At 38.6% G+C, this 13,353-nt stretch overlaps 1 protein-coding gene across 1 annotated transcript in view; it reads left to right on the top strand.

The window, feature by feature from the left end:
- Positions 1-10,081, top strand: part of LOC109962567 (nuclear receptor coactivator 5) — a 29,886-nt gene extending 19,805 nt beyond the window's left edge. Inside the window, exons 5-9 of the mRNA XM_020604404.1 lie at positions 1,883-2,082; positions 3,656-3,934; positions 4,084-4,248; positions 7,570-7,809; positions 8,386-10,081. Of these exons, the coding sequence (XP_020460060.1) occupies positions 1,883-2,082; positions 3,656-3,934; positions 4,084-4,248; positions 7,570-7,809; positions 8,386-8,423 (922 nt within the window). The 3' untranslated portion in view covers positions 8,424-10,081. The remainder of the gene's footprint in view (positions 1-1,882; positions 2,083-3,655; positions 3,935-4,083; positions 4,249-7,569; positions 7,810-8,385) is intronic.
- The last annotated feature ends 3,272 nt before the right edge of the window (positions 10,082-13,353 follow it).

Here is a 13,353-nt window from a genome sequence, read left to right as displayed (position 1 = left end):
TCCTCAACCCATTATACACAGATTATTTTGTAATATTAATGCAACTGCATTTTATGAACAGACTAGTAGCTCAGGTGCATAAAATATTTACATTCACTACATAATGCAACATGAAAAATGCAATAATGAAAAATGAATTCATGCACAATACTCACACAAACAGCACAAAGTTGTACCAAATACAAGCTTTCTCCATTAACACAGAAGTACTAATGTCTCTAACACTGCTATGCTAGTAGTTATGATACCTACTGTGCAATTGGACATACTATGTGGTATTTATTGGCAAAGCAAAATAACAGATTGATGTTATCAGTGCCAGAGCCTGCTTAACTGTTCAATACAACTTTTTGTCAGATAAATCGCATTCAATAACTTCAGAAAGCATTCAGACCCCTTCACTTTTTGTGCACTCTTTGTTAGATTTAATTTTACATTGGAAAAAAAATTAATATTTGATAATCACTCCACACTCATTAACCTATAATGTTAAAGCAAAAACATGTTTATAGAAATTTTGGAAAATGTATTAAAAATCAAAAACCTCACTCTCAGCTACAAAGTATTCAGACCTGTAGTTCTGGCACACAGTTCATTCTGCATGTCAGAATAAAAAAGCAAGTCATGAAGTCCAAGGAACTCTCTGTAGACATCTGTGATAAAACTGAGGCATGGATTGGGGCAAGGGTATTAAACCTTTTCTAAAGCTTTGTCAGGTGACCAAGAACCCCGTGGTCATTGTAACAGGTTCTGAAGTCTACTGCAGAAATGGAAGAAACTGACATAAAGATAACTGTCTCAACAGTTCTACATCAATCAAGTCTTTATGGCAGAGTGGGCAGACAAAATTACCACTTTGAGTAAAACATTCTTTGCTCTGATGGGACAAAAATGGTACACTTTGGAGCAGACCTCCAAGCATTATGTCTGGTGAACACCAGGCACTGCTGATCATCTGGATGATACCATCCCTACAGTGAAGCATGGTGGTGGCAGCACAATGTTATGGAGGTGCTTCTCAGCAAAAGGGACAAAAGGGACTTTGTTTGCCTACTTCTATGTCAGTGGATGATTTTTTACATGAACCACAATTTGGTATTTCTGCCTCTTCTAAAAGGTTCCCCCCTTGTATTGTGTTTGAATATGAGAGAACAATATGATGTGGGAAAAAGCCCTTTGTGCATGATTCATGGAGACTAATTTGAAAACATGTCTTGACCATCAGTGATTTAGAAAGGTTCTAATGTAAAATGCCACTTACTCAAATTATCCACACATTCATCCACAACTGCATCAAACGCCACTATTTAACTGAGCAATCTCAAAAATACAAGCTGCCAATAGCTGCTACAACCATTTTACAATTTTTGGTATAGGTTTTTCTTTGACCAAAAAAACAGTTCAAAGCAAATAGACCTTTTCCATATGAATACAGTGCTTATAAAAAGTATTAACCCCCTTGGATGTTTTACCCTTTTATTAATTTTATAAATCAATCATGGTCAATATAATTTGGCTTTTTTGACAAAAATAAAAACCCCAAAACAAATAAATCTATTTAATGTCAAAGTGAAAACAGGTTTCTACAAAGTAATGTACGTCTTACCTGATGTACTACCAAAACATACTATAATAAACATATCTATGACAAATCTAAAACTTGTTAATGCCACCCAAAGCTCTTCACAATGTAATGCTACACTTGGTCCTGTCTAATTAAGGTCTATATACACACCATCCACTACACACCCACAGTTACATTTGTGTTGATAAAGCACAGTTTAAATCAAGAAATAATTAATTTAGGTTTCTCTATATGCCAGCTGAGTCACTTAATATAGACATGTTAAGTTAACAAAGTTCCTCTTTCTTCCTCTCAAAGGGATTACCCCAAATCGCTAAGCCAGTGCTTGCAGGAGCGTGGCCTGTCAGTGGAAATGCTCTACCTTCAGGCGGAGTCAGGCCTGACCCGGGCCCTGCAGGATGTCCGAGCAGACGGCTCCCCGTTATGTATTCTGGTGGAGCAGACAAACATAGCTCTGTCCTCCTGCACTGTTATCATATTCTCAGAATCCCTCAAAAGTAAGTCCCTACCCCTCATTCAAGTTTAGCCAAGCCACCTCAGTTACAACCCTCCGTCAACAGTCCAATAGAGTTTACTTTTTATATAGATTCTACCAAGATCTATTAAATTTTTTTTTTTTTGTGTGTAAATCCGAATAAAAATACTCACATTAAAGCACCAATATAGAGTTCTGAAATCTGCACTCAACTCCATCAAATCTACACAGCATTCATTCAGTATATACATTACTGGCATTCTGTTGGCTCATCATCAACTGGCACTGCCACTGGTACACACTTGCAAAACATTGCATATAGTACATAACAAAGTGAATGAAGCCCTGTTAAAATACTGTGGATATCTACTGTTAAAGAAATTGACATTTCAGGTTTGGCTTTCTTGCCAAAAGTTCACTGAGAAGATCTACTGTATACCCCTCTCATATCTGTCTGATAATTATGAAACTAGCAGCACCTGTAAAGCTCACTAATCGGCACATCTTGTCAATCTAGTAAAACCTCACAATGGTTAGAGCTAAGTGTAAAGCTTCATATTTACTCTACAGACTGGCATAGTTTGGGCCGTTGCCTTTATTGATTATGAGAGCATAGTACTAACCAAAGTCTGTGAACACATTGCTATAAATCAGACACGAGCAGACAATGTGTAAACAATTTGAATTTTAAAAATCGGACCCAAACTATTAGTTGTACGTATTAGTTAGAAGCAAACTTCCTGATTCAGCTTTGACCATACAGTGAGGGATTACTAATGGACACTTATGTGGAAGAACTGTCAATTTCTTTACGTGTATGAGGTCATTCTTCTTGCCCTGTTGGACCTATTTTTGTGATGCTGTCATATTTAGAAATTTCAGCCAAATCCAGCTACATATGCATCAGCAATTAAACAATGTGTGTGATTTAGATGCCCCACAAGTACTGATATTTTATTAAAAAGCACACCATGCACAAACAAATCTGCATAATACAAATTAGAAATATGCATTGTATAAAACACAAGCCTCAAAATGTTGTTGCTATTCACTGCTGATGCTACTGTGTAGCATAAAAATGCTTTAAAAACATTTGTAGTGTTGTCTACATAATCAAAATATATATAATAAAACCAATTTATGTTTTTTTTAAGTAAACATATTAAAAGAATATTTTTTTGCACCAGGTAATTTAAATACAGAATTCATCTAAAGTTTGTGCTTGGCTATCACATTTTGAATGCACATTAAAGTAAAAAAAATTAAGTAAATCAAGGCTTACTAATCAGTTATTTTGTGTCCACAAACATAGGCAAGTTACTGATGAATGCACAAAAATGCACAAACTGCACTTCCCTCCACACTCATCTTCCAACAAACCACAGCTCTTCCAAAGTGTCTGTTCCAACGCAGAACATCCAAAGAACTAATTTACTAATTTATTAGCTGTTTGCTGATCCCAACATCAATTCAATCTCAGTGCAGACTGTAAAAACCTTGTTGATTTTACTACTTTTTTTTTTATGAATTTCCCTTCTTTCTTGCGCTTCAATCCCTTCAACTGTTATCGTTAACTGTGTTATTTCCCCCTCTAGTTCATCGCAACATGCCCAAAGACCAGGCCATGGACTTTGTTGCAGCAGAGTATAGCCGTGGAATTGCCAAAGAGCGCCCACCAAGGGACCCGGCAGACATTGCAGCACAGGCGTCACAGCTTCTGGATGATTTTCTAGACCGAGAAAAGATTGAGCGCCACGCTGTTCCCTCTGAAACCCGCCAGCTGCTCATGCTCTTAGCTGAAGGGGTGCATCTCTACCCTGAGGAGCTGGAAACCATCTCAGAGTATGTCAGTTCCCGGCAGGAGCACATACAAGGTGGGGCGCTGGCTAAAGTGTAGGACAGCTGGGACGAGTGCTGTGTCAATATTTTTAATTCCCCAACGTCCCCGGTTTTTTCCATCTCTTTGGGTCATGTTTCCTGTCTGGTATGGGTCATGTAATTTTTATTTCTTTGTACTCTCCAGCCTCCAGCACTGAAGGTGAGAGGGGTAACAAGGTACCTCCAGGACTGGGGAAACCACCGCCTCTGCTACCTACTCCATCTGGTACCCCTCAACCCCAGTCTGCAGTCGGAGGGCCACCCATGGTGGAGCGCTCCTCTCCACCTACACCTCTCTTACCTTCACCAGGTTAGACTGCAGAATTTGACTACTTACTTGAATATTTAAGGCAGGGGTGTCCAAACCTTTTTCACTGAGGGCCACAATACAATACAAATTTCCATTAATAGGTTTTCATTTAATTATTGTTTTACAAAAAGAAACAGCAGCCTCAGATTGCTTCTTAGTCAGGATGATGATCCCCCTTCACAGCCCTGTATAAAGAGGAAAAAATAAGGGGACAAGGGGATGGATATATTTAAGCTAGTTATGCAAATAAGTTATTGGGGTTGTTAATACATCAGCTGATGTTTTTGAGAAGATGTTATTAACATTAATTGACTGAATGTATTAAGTAATTGGGCTTTTGAATACATGAATACAGTGTAATAGATTTTTAACTCGCCTACAATGGGAACAGCGTTGCACTTAATGGGAGCAGTGATGCTGTGCTTTGGACTGAAGGATGGCTCGCTGGCAGGTCAGGAGCAAGTTTGGTGGTTGAGATTGCTGTCGGTCATTTTGGTTCTCAATATGGTTTTGTTCCCATAGGTTTAGTTACCATAGAAAATGTCTACTCACATATACAGTATTGTTCAAAATAATAGCAGTACGATGTGACTAACCAGAATAATCCAGGTTTTTAGTATATTTTTTATTGCTACATGGCAAACAAGTTACCAGTAGGTGCAGTAGATTCTCAGAAAGCAAACAAGACCCAGCATTCATGATATGCACGCTCTTAAGGCTGTGCAATTGGGCAATTAGTTGAAAGGGGTGTGTTCAAAAAAATAGCAGTGTCTGCCGTTGACTGTACAAACACAAAACTATGTTGTACAAACGTTTTTGTTTCTAGGATTTAGCAATCCTGTGAATCACTAAACTAATATTTAGTTGTATGACCACAGTTTGTTATAACTGCTTCACATCTGTGTGGCATGGAGTCAACCAACTTGTGGCACCTTTCAGCTGTTATTACACTCCATGATTCTTTAACAACATTCCACAATTCATTTACATTTCTTGGTTTTGCTTCAGAAACAGCATTTTTGATATCACCCCACAAGTTCTCGATTGGATTAAGGTCCGGGGATTGGGCTGGCCACTCCATAACATTAATTTTGTTGGTTTGGAACCAAGACTTTGCTCGTTTACTAGTGTGTTTGGGGTCATTGTCTTGTTGAAACAACCATTTCAAGGGCATGTCCTCTTCAGCATAAGGCAACATGACCTCTTCAAGTATTTTGACATATGCAAACTGATCCATGATCCCTGGTATGCGATAAATAGGCCCAACACCATAGTAGGAGAAACATGCCCATATCATGATGCTTGCACCACCATGCTTCACTGTCTTCACTGTGTACTGTGGCTTGAATTCAGAGTTTGGGGGGCGTCTCACAAACTGTCTGTGGCCCTTGGACCCAAAAAGAACAATTTTACTCTCATCAGTCCACAAAATGTTCCTCCATTTCTCTTTAGGCCAGTTGATGTGTTCTTTGGCAAATTGTAACCTCTTCTGCACGTGCCTTTTTTTTAACAGAGGGACTTTGCGGGGGATTCTTGAAAATAGATTAGCTTCACACAGACGTCTTCTAACTGTCACAGTACTTACAGGTAACTCCAGACTGTCTTTGATCATCCTGGAGCTGATCATTGGCTGGGCCTTTGCCATTCTGGTTATTCTTCGATCCATTTTGATGGTTGTCTTCCGTTTTCTTCCACGTCTCTCTGGTTTTGCTCTCCATTTTAAGGCATTGGAGATCATTTTAGCTGAACAGCCTATAATTTTTTGCACCTCTTTATAGGTTTTCCCCTCTCCAATCAACTTTTTAATCAAAGTACGCTGTTCTTCTGAACAATGTCTTGAACGACCCATTTTCCTCAGGCTTTCAAATGCATGTTCAACAAGTGCTGGCTTCATCCTTAAATAGGGGCCACCTGATTCACACCTGTTATTTCACAAAATTGATGACCTCACTGATTGAATGCCACACTGCTATTTTTTTGAACACACCCCTTTCAACTAATTGCCCAATTTCACAGCCTTAAGAGCGTGCATATCATGAATGCTGGGTCTTGTTTGCTTTCTGAGAATCTACTGCACCTACTGGTAACTTGTTTGCCATGTAGCAATAAAAAATATACTAAAAACCTGGATTATTCTGGTTAGTCACATTGTACTGCTATTATTTTGAACAATACTGTATATGTTGAGCCGAACAGACTTGTCATTCTTTTTGCATGGCGTCGCATCAGAAGAAACTTGGCCTTTTCCAAGCTCCGGTAGAAGTTGGGTAGGGAGAGAAGCTAATGTTGATTCTTCAGAGAATCATTACACTGCATTTTGATAAGTTCTAATTGCAGACTCCCTTTCACTTCTTCTGCATCCATCAGGAATGTAGTTGAGAACAGCTTGATTTCTTTCTCAACAGCAGAAAAGTCTTGGAAGCGCTGACTGAAACCTGTCATAAGAGATGTGATCATAGACACATATTTCCACACAGCCTGTCCCATTTAAGTTCACCCCGCACATTTGTGTTTCTGGACTTGCTCACGTTGTTGAATTCCTTCATCTTTTCTGGGCACATTATTCCTGTGACTTTAGTGAGGCACTGTTTAATGAAGTCACCATCTGACAAAGGTTTCCCATGTCACGCTATGAGTTGAGCTACTGTACCTTGTAGCTGGCTGTTGTAGCATTTTCTTGTGTTTTGTTAGCATGGAAAAAGTTCTGTTGTTGAGCTAGCAGGCTAGCAGCCATTTGCTAAATTTCTCTTCTTGCTTAGCACCAGTGTAGGACTTGTAGGTCTGATGTTTGGTTACATAGTGTCATTGTACATTATACTCTTCAACACTGCAACAGTTTTATTGCAAATCAAACAGATACACTTCCCCTTGACTTCTTTGAAGAAATATTCATTTTCCCTCTCTGAAATTTTCTGCATTCACTTGCTATCTTATGTTTCTTTGGTTTGGTCATCTGTGGCAAGTTTTTTCTTTGATTCATTTTGTTTTGTGGAGAAGCTGCCTTATTGAAGACAGTGTTAAAACTAAGAACTACAGTACAGTCAAGTGCAAGTTTCATGTGTGGGCCATATTCCATTATATTCATAGAATTTGCTGCAGTCCAATTAAAAATGGACTGCAGGCTGTAGTTTGGACACCCCTGATGTAAGGGGTGTTTTTATTTTCTGTTCTGGGACATAGGGACCACATACCCAACAACTCTATTTTAAAAACTTTATTGCACTGGATGGATGTGTTGCTTATTCTTTTATCCAGTGTGGTCGGTGAGGCTCTTTTGGGGATCATTTCATTCAGCTGTGTCTTGTATCTCTTTTTTTTTAGGTTCCTATCCCAAAACCAAACCTCCTCCACTGTTGTCCTTGCATCGACCTCCTGGTCTAGGGGTCCCAGTGCCACGAGGCCCTCTGTCTTCACACAGCCTCTACGGTGCTCCCCCTTTAACTCGTGGTCCCCTACTACCCCATGCTCCTCCATACCACCCAAGCCCCAGGGGCCCACATGTGATTAGAGGGGCACCTCCATCTCTAAAGAGTTCTCGGCCTCCACTTCTGTCACCTCCAGGTGGGTCACAGATATTTTTTCTCTTCACCTTTTGTCTTTAAATAGATTTGACCTTTTTATTAGGTGTCAGCTTGTTTTCATGCTTCTGCACTGATGGTAGCTGCAGCTGGAGGCATTATGTTTTCAGGTTGTCTGTGTCCATCCGGCTAATTTCTGTGAACTATTGGGGGTATTTCTTCATATTTGTTACAAATGTCCCATTGGACTCAAGGATGAATTGATTAGATTTTGGTTATCAAAGGTCACAGTCACCTCACATCCGTCACATTCTTGTGAATATGATATCTCATGAACGCCTTAAGATAATTTATTCAAATTTGGCATGTGTTCACTTGGACTTGATGATGAACCATTTAGATTTTGGTCATCAAAGGTCAAGGTCATTGCCCTCACATCTGTCCTACACCCATGAATTTGAGTGGTTGGCAAAGGCATACAGGTGGTACAGTGGAAAATATGGTTATAGATTGTACAGTAGTTCTGCATTTTAATAGATATTGTTAATTAAAACAGGACACTGGGTGTAAACAACCAGTAACGTTTCCTTTTCTGTTTTACTCCTCTCTCTGTGATCAGGTGCTCTTCTTACACGACTGAGTGGCCCCCGTCACTAGCGAAGTCACGGATACATCCAGCTTTTTTCTTATGTCCTTTTTAAAAATACAAACCACATCAGTTAGATGAGAGAGGTGGTAGTTAATGTTAGATATTATCATCTTTTTGTGGATGGATCGATGCAAAATGGCATGGAGTATTGTGACAACTGATCATTTTCCTGTCATCATTGTTCATTTTTTTCTGCTGCATTTATTGCCCAGTCATCTCATTAAAAAGTAAATTATGTTCTGTGCTTCCAGTTGGCCTTTTTAGACTACATAGCTTTGGAGTAGATCACAGTGACAAACTCCACAGGATAAACACCTGACTTACTGAACAAAAAGGTCCTGGTCAACAATGGACAGCTAGGCCATATTTACAACAACAGAATAGGTATTGGTGGTTACATCATGGTCCAGATTCTGTGCATTATGAATACAAGTAGCCTAACAAAAATGTTTCAAGATGGTGCTTAGAATTTTTTAAGCCCTCAAAGACCCTCCTGAGGAGAGGCTAACTGAAAGTTTTTTACACGCTGCGGTTTTGGCTCAAATTTAAATTTATTTATATCTAATTTTATTTTTGACATAAGAAGAAGTAATCAGTGTGAAGAATTTTGCGTGATGTGCTTATCTTACGGTTGCATGCACTGCTTCTTGCACTTTTTACAGCAAGTCCTCTATATTACATTCAGCTTCACTTCTTGGATTTGTTGTCTTCACAAACACTCATGATATATTTCTCTAGAATGCCTTTTATGCTGTGTTCAAGTGATGGAAGAGACACTTGGCCCAAAGGACAACAGCATATAGACTATAGCTATACACTGTCTTTCTTGGCAGTAAAGCACGAACCCTTTGACAACATCTTGACTTTTTACTAAGCTTTGCTTTGTCATCCAGAATAAAAACGGACCATTTTATGTTACATTAAAACACAAGAGACATTGACAAAGTACAAACTCCATTGTTATCCTGTCAAGCATTTATCAATCATATACAAACTCCAAGTAAACAAATATTGGCATGGTGTCTGATATTGACAACAGTAGTAAAGCTCCATTGCAAAACATCTGGCCATTCACTCTCACATTAACTCAGGGGAAAACTCACAGGCATAGTCCATAACAAACTGTTTTGTACTTTCTTTTATAGCTGTTTTTCCTTCTTTACATTTTTAACTTTTTATTTGTATTTACTTTTGTCTCTTTGCTAAGAACTGTAGAAGGCCGTGGCTTGGTTGTTAATATTTATTTGCGGGATTCAGATAATGCAGAAATACAGTTATGAAGTCATCTCTTCCCACCTTAAGTCACTGTATATCAGCACCAATTCAGTTTATACTTGGTGTTTTTCTTACTTTGGTTGTGAGAAATGTTCTTGAAATTCTTGAACGTGTCAAAATGTTTTCTAATACAATGAGAATTTGGGAAATCTGGATTTTCTTCACTGATTACAAACAAGAAAGATGCCATTTTTGTGAAGAAACTTCTTTTTAAAGTGCTGTATTTTCTTCTGTTTTGTAAATATTCAAATTCTGTATCTCCCTTTTTTATTGTGAATGTTCATTAACTTTGCGCTGTGGGTTAGTTTTCAACAGATGTGTTTTCATTCGATTGCTATAGTGAATGAATATTTTGATTTGATTTGCTGAGCGTTCCAGTGGTTTTTCTTTTGTTAAAGAGAGAATTAACCATGATAAATAAAAAAATACATCCATTTAAGTTTATGCTCCTCCTGTGGTTAGTAATTCTCCCATGTATTGTTCCATAACATTGAATCAGAATAGATGCCATTAGGAACTTTAGCACTCAAAATTAACTCCATATTCCTCTTTCAGATCAGTCAGCATGAGCAGGTCTCTATCAGGCTTGCACATTTGGACACTGATTTGAAAAAATGCTCAAGTCACATGAGAACTGAGAGTGAACAGCAGTTTTCATGTCCATCACAAGTTCTGGATCTGGATCCAGAAATGTCTAGAGTTTGTTTTTCTCATACATAAAAACATCACCACAACATGTTTCACTTGTGGTGATGGTGTGTTTCTGTTGTTTGAATTACACTAAATATAGTGTTTCCTTTGATGGACAAAAAACAACTTTGGTCTCATCAGCTCACCTTGTTTTATTTCACACTCTCTTACATACCTCCCGGCAGCTGTTCACCTGTCTTCTGTCATGTGGCCTGCTACATGTAGAGGTACAGGTATACTCTACCAGACACATTGCTTTGACCTCATGGTGATGTTTTTGGACCATAAGATGATGATAATCAGCACCAGATTGATCATCTCAATCAGATGTTTTGTAACTTCTAACAAATTGGTTCCATAGATTGTGTACAGTCTATGATACTGCGGATTTACCCTACCAGTCAAATATTTGGGCACATTTTCTCATTCAGTTCAGTAGGAGGGATGGTGTTTAATATTAGGGGATGATGAGGAGGAGGCATAGAAATGTAAATGCTCCTGCTGTAACAGTTGGTACAAGCCAGCAAGCATCCAGAGGCAGACTCTCACGGGCCAGAACAAGTAAAGCAAAAGTTCAGTTCTTTTAAAGTCTGTCTTAAATTAATAGACAGGTCCTGTGCTCATATGAACACAAAGGGATTTTTGTCTGCTGTAAGCATCCTCCTGTTCCTACTGGGTGTGACGAGGTCCATTTCCACCGTTTCCAGTGAAAGTGATCGGACACTAAAACCACAAACCTCATATCTTTGAGTTAATGTGAGGCTTGAGCAGTTTGTTCAACATTTAAATGTGCACCTACCAGAGAGGTGAAAAATCTTCAAGAAACTCAAGCAAGTCCAACTGATAACTTTAATACTTCAAATACATTGTTGCAGACGTTCTCTCAAACGTGTTGCACTAGGTTGCTTTGCTTCCACTCTTCATCTGAAAGGCCCGGACACTGCTGCCATTCCATCATTTGAAGCCTGTCTTCTTCTTTTCTTCTGCACAGCCTGGAGGTGAGTTTTACATCATTATAACCCTTCAAAAGGTCAGACATTTTTTGTTAATTGCCTTTTTCTAGAGGATTCCTTCAGCCTTTTAATGAGAACCTTGTACAGCACTGCCTTTGTACAAATAGAATTTGTTGTTAGTAACCAAGAAAAGTTGTGACATTTATTGGATTCCTTTGTTTCAGATTCCAGGGCATCATTTACTTGCACTGCTGCATAAATATGGAAGTTAACCTACTGCTTGATCCCTGATAAAGATCTGTTTTATATGAAATTTGCATGCATATTTAGTTTTTTGTGAGTTTTCTCTTATTTTTGTTTGTGTTATCTCTGGCAGTTGACATCTTAGCTTTGTACCATTGAAGGTTATTCACTGGACTTCAACTGTTTACATGTCAAAACAAAAACTGAAGAAAACGGGGGTGGTCTAACACTTTTGCCTGGTAGTCTACTTTTTTTTTATATCCGTATTTGTGACCATGTCAGCTGCAGATACCTATGTTAATCTCTAGATGGCGATGTATACCTGCTCTTTCACCTAATACACCAGTAAGACAGAACTTCAGCAGTCAACTTGTAGTATTAAAACATTTTGACTTCCAAGTCCTCTGCTTATATTTATTTGTTCTGTGTACCATACTGTGATGACTGTGAAGGAATGCATACTTGCAAACTGTTAAATATGCTACAGAGTATGTGGATGCACATAGTTAAGCCACATCTCCAAACATCATTAACATCTCTGGCATCCTGACATGCCCTGTTGGGGTTTTCTGTTGCTTTTTGTGTGTGTATGTGAGTGTACCTGCGTGATGACCAGTTTTAGACCATGGGAGTGAGGACACTGGTTGGTCCTCACTTTCTGACACACCATAGAACAGTTTAAGGGGTTAAGACTTGATTTTAGGATTAAAATTAGAAGTAGTTAGTGGAAAGGGCTACGGAATGTCTATGAGAGAGGTACATACACACAGGTATAGCCTGTACAGTATATTCACCTTAGGGGTATTTATTTATGTGATAAAACACAGGTACGCTTCCAGACTACAGGTGAGTCATGTCACAGCCTTCCATATGTGTCATTTATGTGACTGGGGAATTTAGTTCTCTGACTTCAGTCTTCAGGACAGTGCCTCCCCACAGGTGACATTGTGGCACAATTTAATGGCAGTGCATAAAAATTTATCAGCTCATCTTTTCTTTTGTATACAGTGGTAATCTGTATAGTCATCAAAGCTGCCAAATAAGAAAGGCCCTGGTTGCCAAGAAGTTCGAACCCAGAACCTTCTTGCTGGGAGGTGACACTGCTAACCACTGCATCACTTTGCCACCCCTGCAGGCCAGCTTGTAAACACTCCAAGTGCAAGTGCCTTTAATTTACTATTGTACAGTATTAAGTCAGTGTATGTTACATTACATGTTATATTATCTTCAAAAGATAAGTAGTTAGGGATGGCTTGGGAGAGTGGTTACAATCTCTTAGATCAACAAACCAAAAAATATTCAAGATCAAAATCTGCATTAATTAATCATTTTTTAACCTGAAAGTTTCACATTTACAAACTCTGGGGGGAAAAAAGATTTGTCCAGACTTAACCAAAGCTTTGCCTTCTTTGCTAGCTCATATTGGCTTGCAAAACCTTTTTGTTGTTCATTTAACAAAAACAAAACAAAAAAAGAGCAGATATGCTAAGTCTGAATGATGCTTAAGTTCAGCATGTCTTATTTTTCCAAAGCTTAATTTTAATAGCGGGATCCAGCTTTTACCACTGAGATCCCTCAAATGAGCTTCCTGAAGAACTCAAGTTAGCAAAATCTTTTTAAAACTATGGGACTCTGCGTGAAACTACTTTAAAAATCTATTAAAGAAAACATTTTTCCCGTAAAGTTCTTTCCAGGTGAGTCATTAATTATTATTATTACATATTATTATGTCCTGTCAGAGAGTTTCAGTTTGTACGACTTGAATTTGTGTGGTATT

Source organism: Monopterus albus, unplaced genomic scaffold (assembly GCF_001952655.1).
Source record: "Monopterus albus unplaced genomic scaffold, M_albus_1.0 scaffold65.1, whole genome shotgun sequence".
Classification (NCBI taxonomy): domain Eukaryota; kingdom Metazoa; phylum Chordata; class Actinopteri; order Synbranchiformes; family Synbranchidae; genus Monopterus; species Monopterus albus.
The sequence above is the reverse complement of the archived record's forward strand: the minus strand, read 5'-3'. Positions and strand labels throughout refer to the sequence as shown.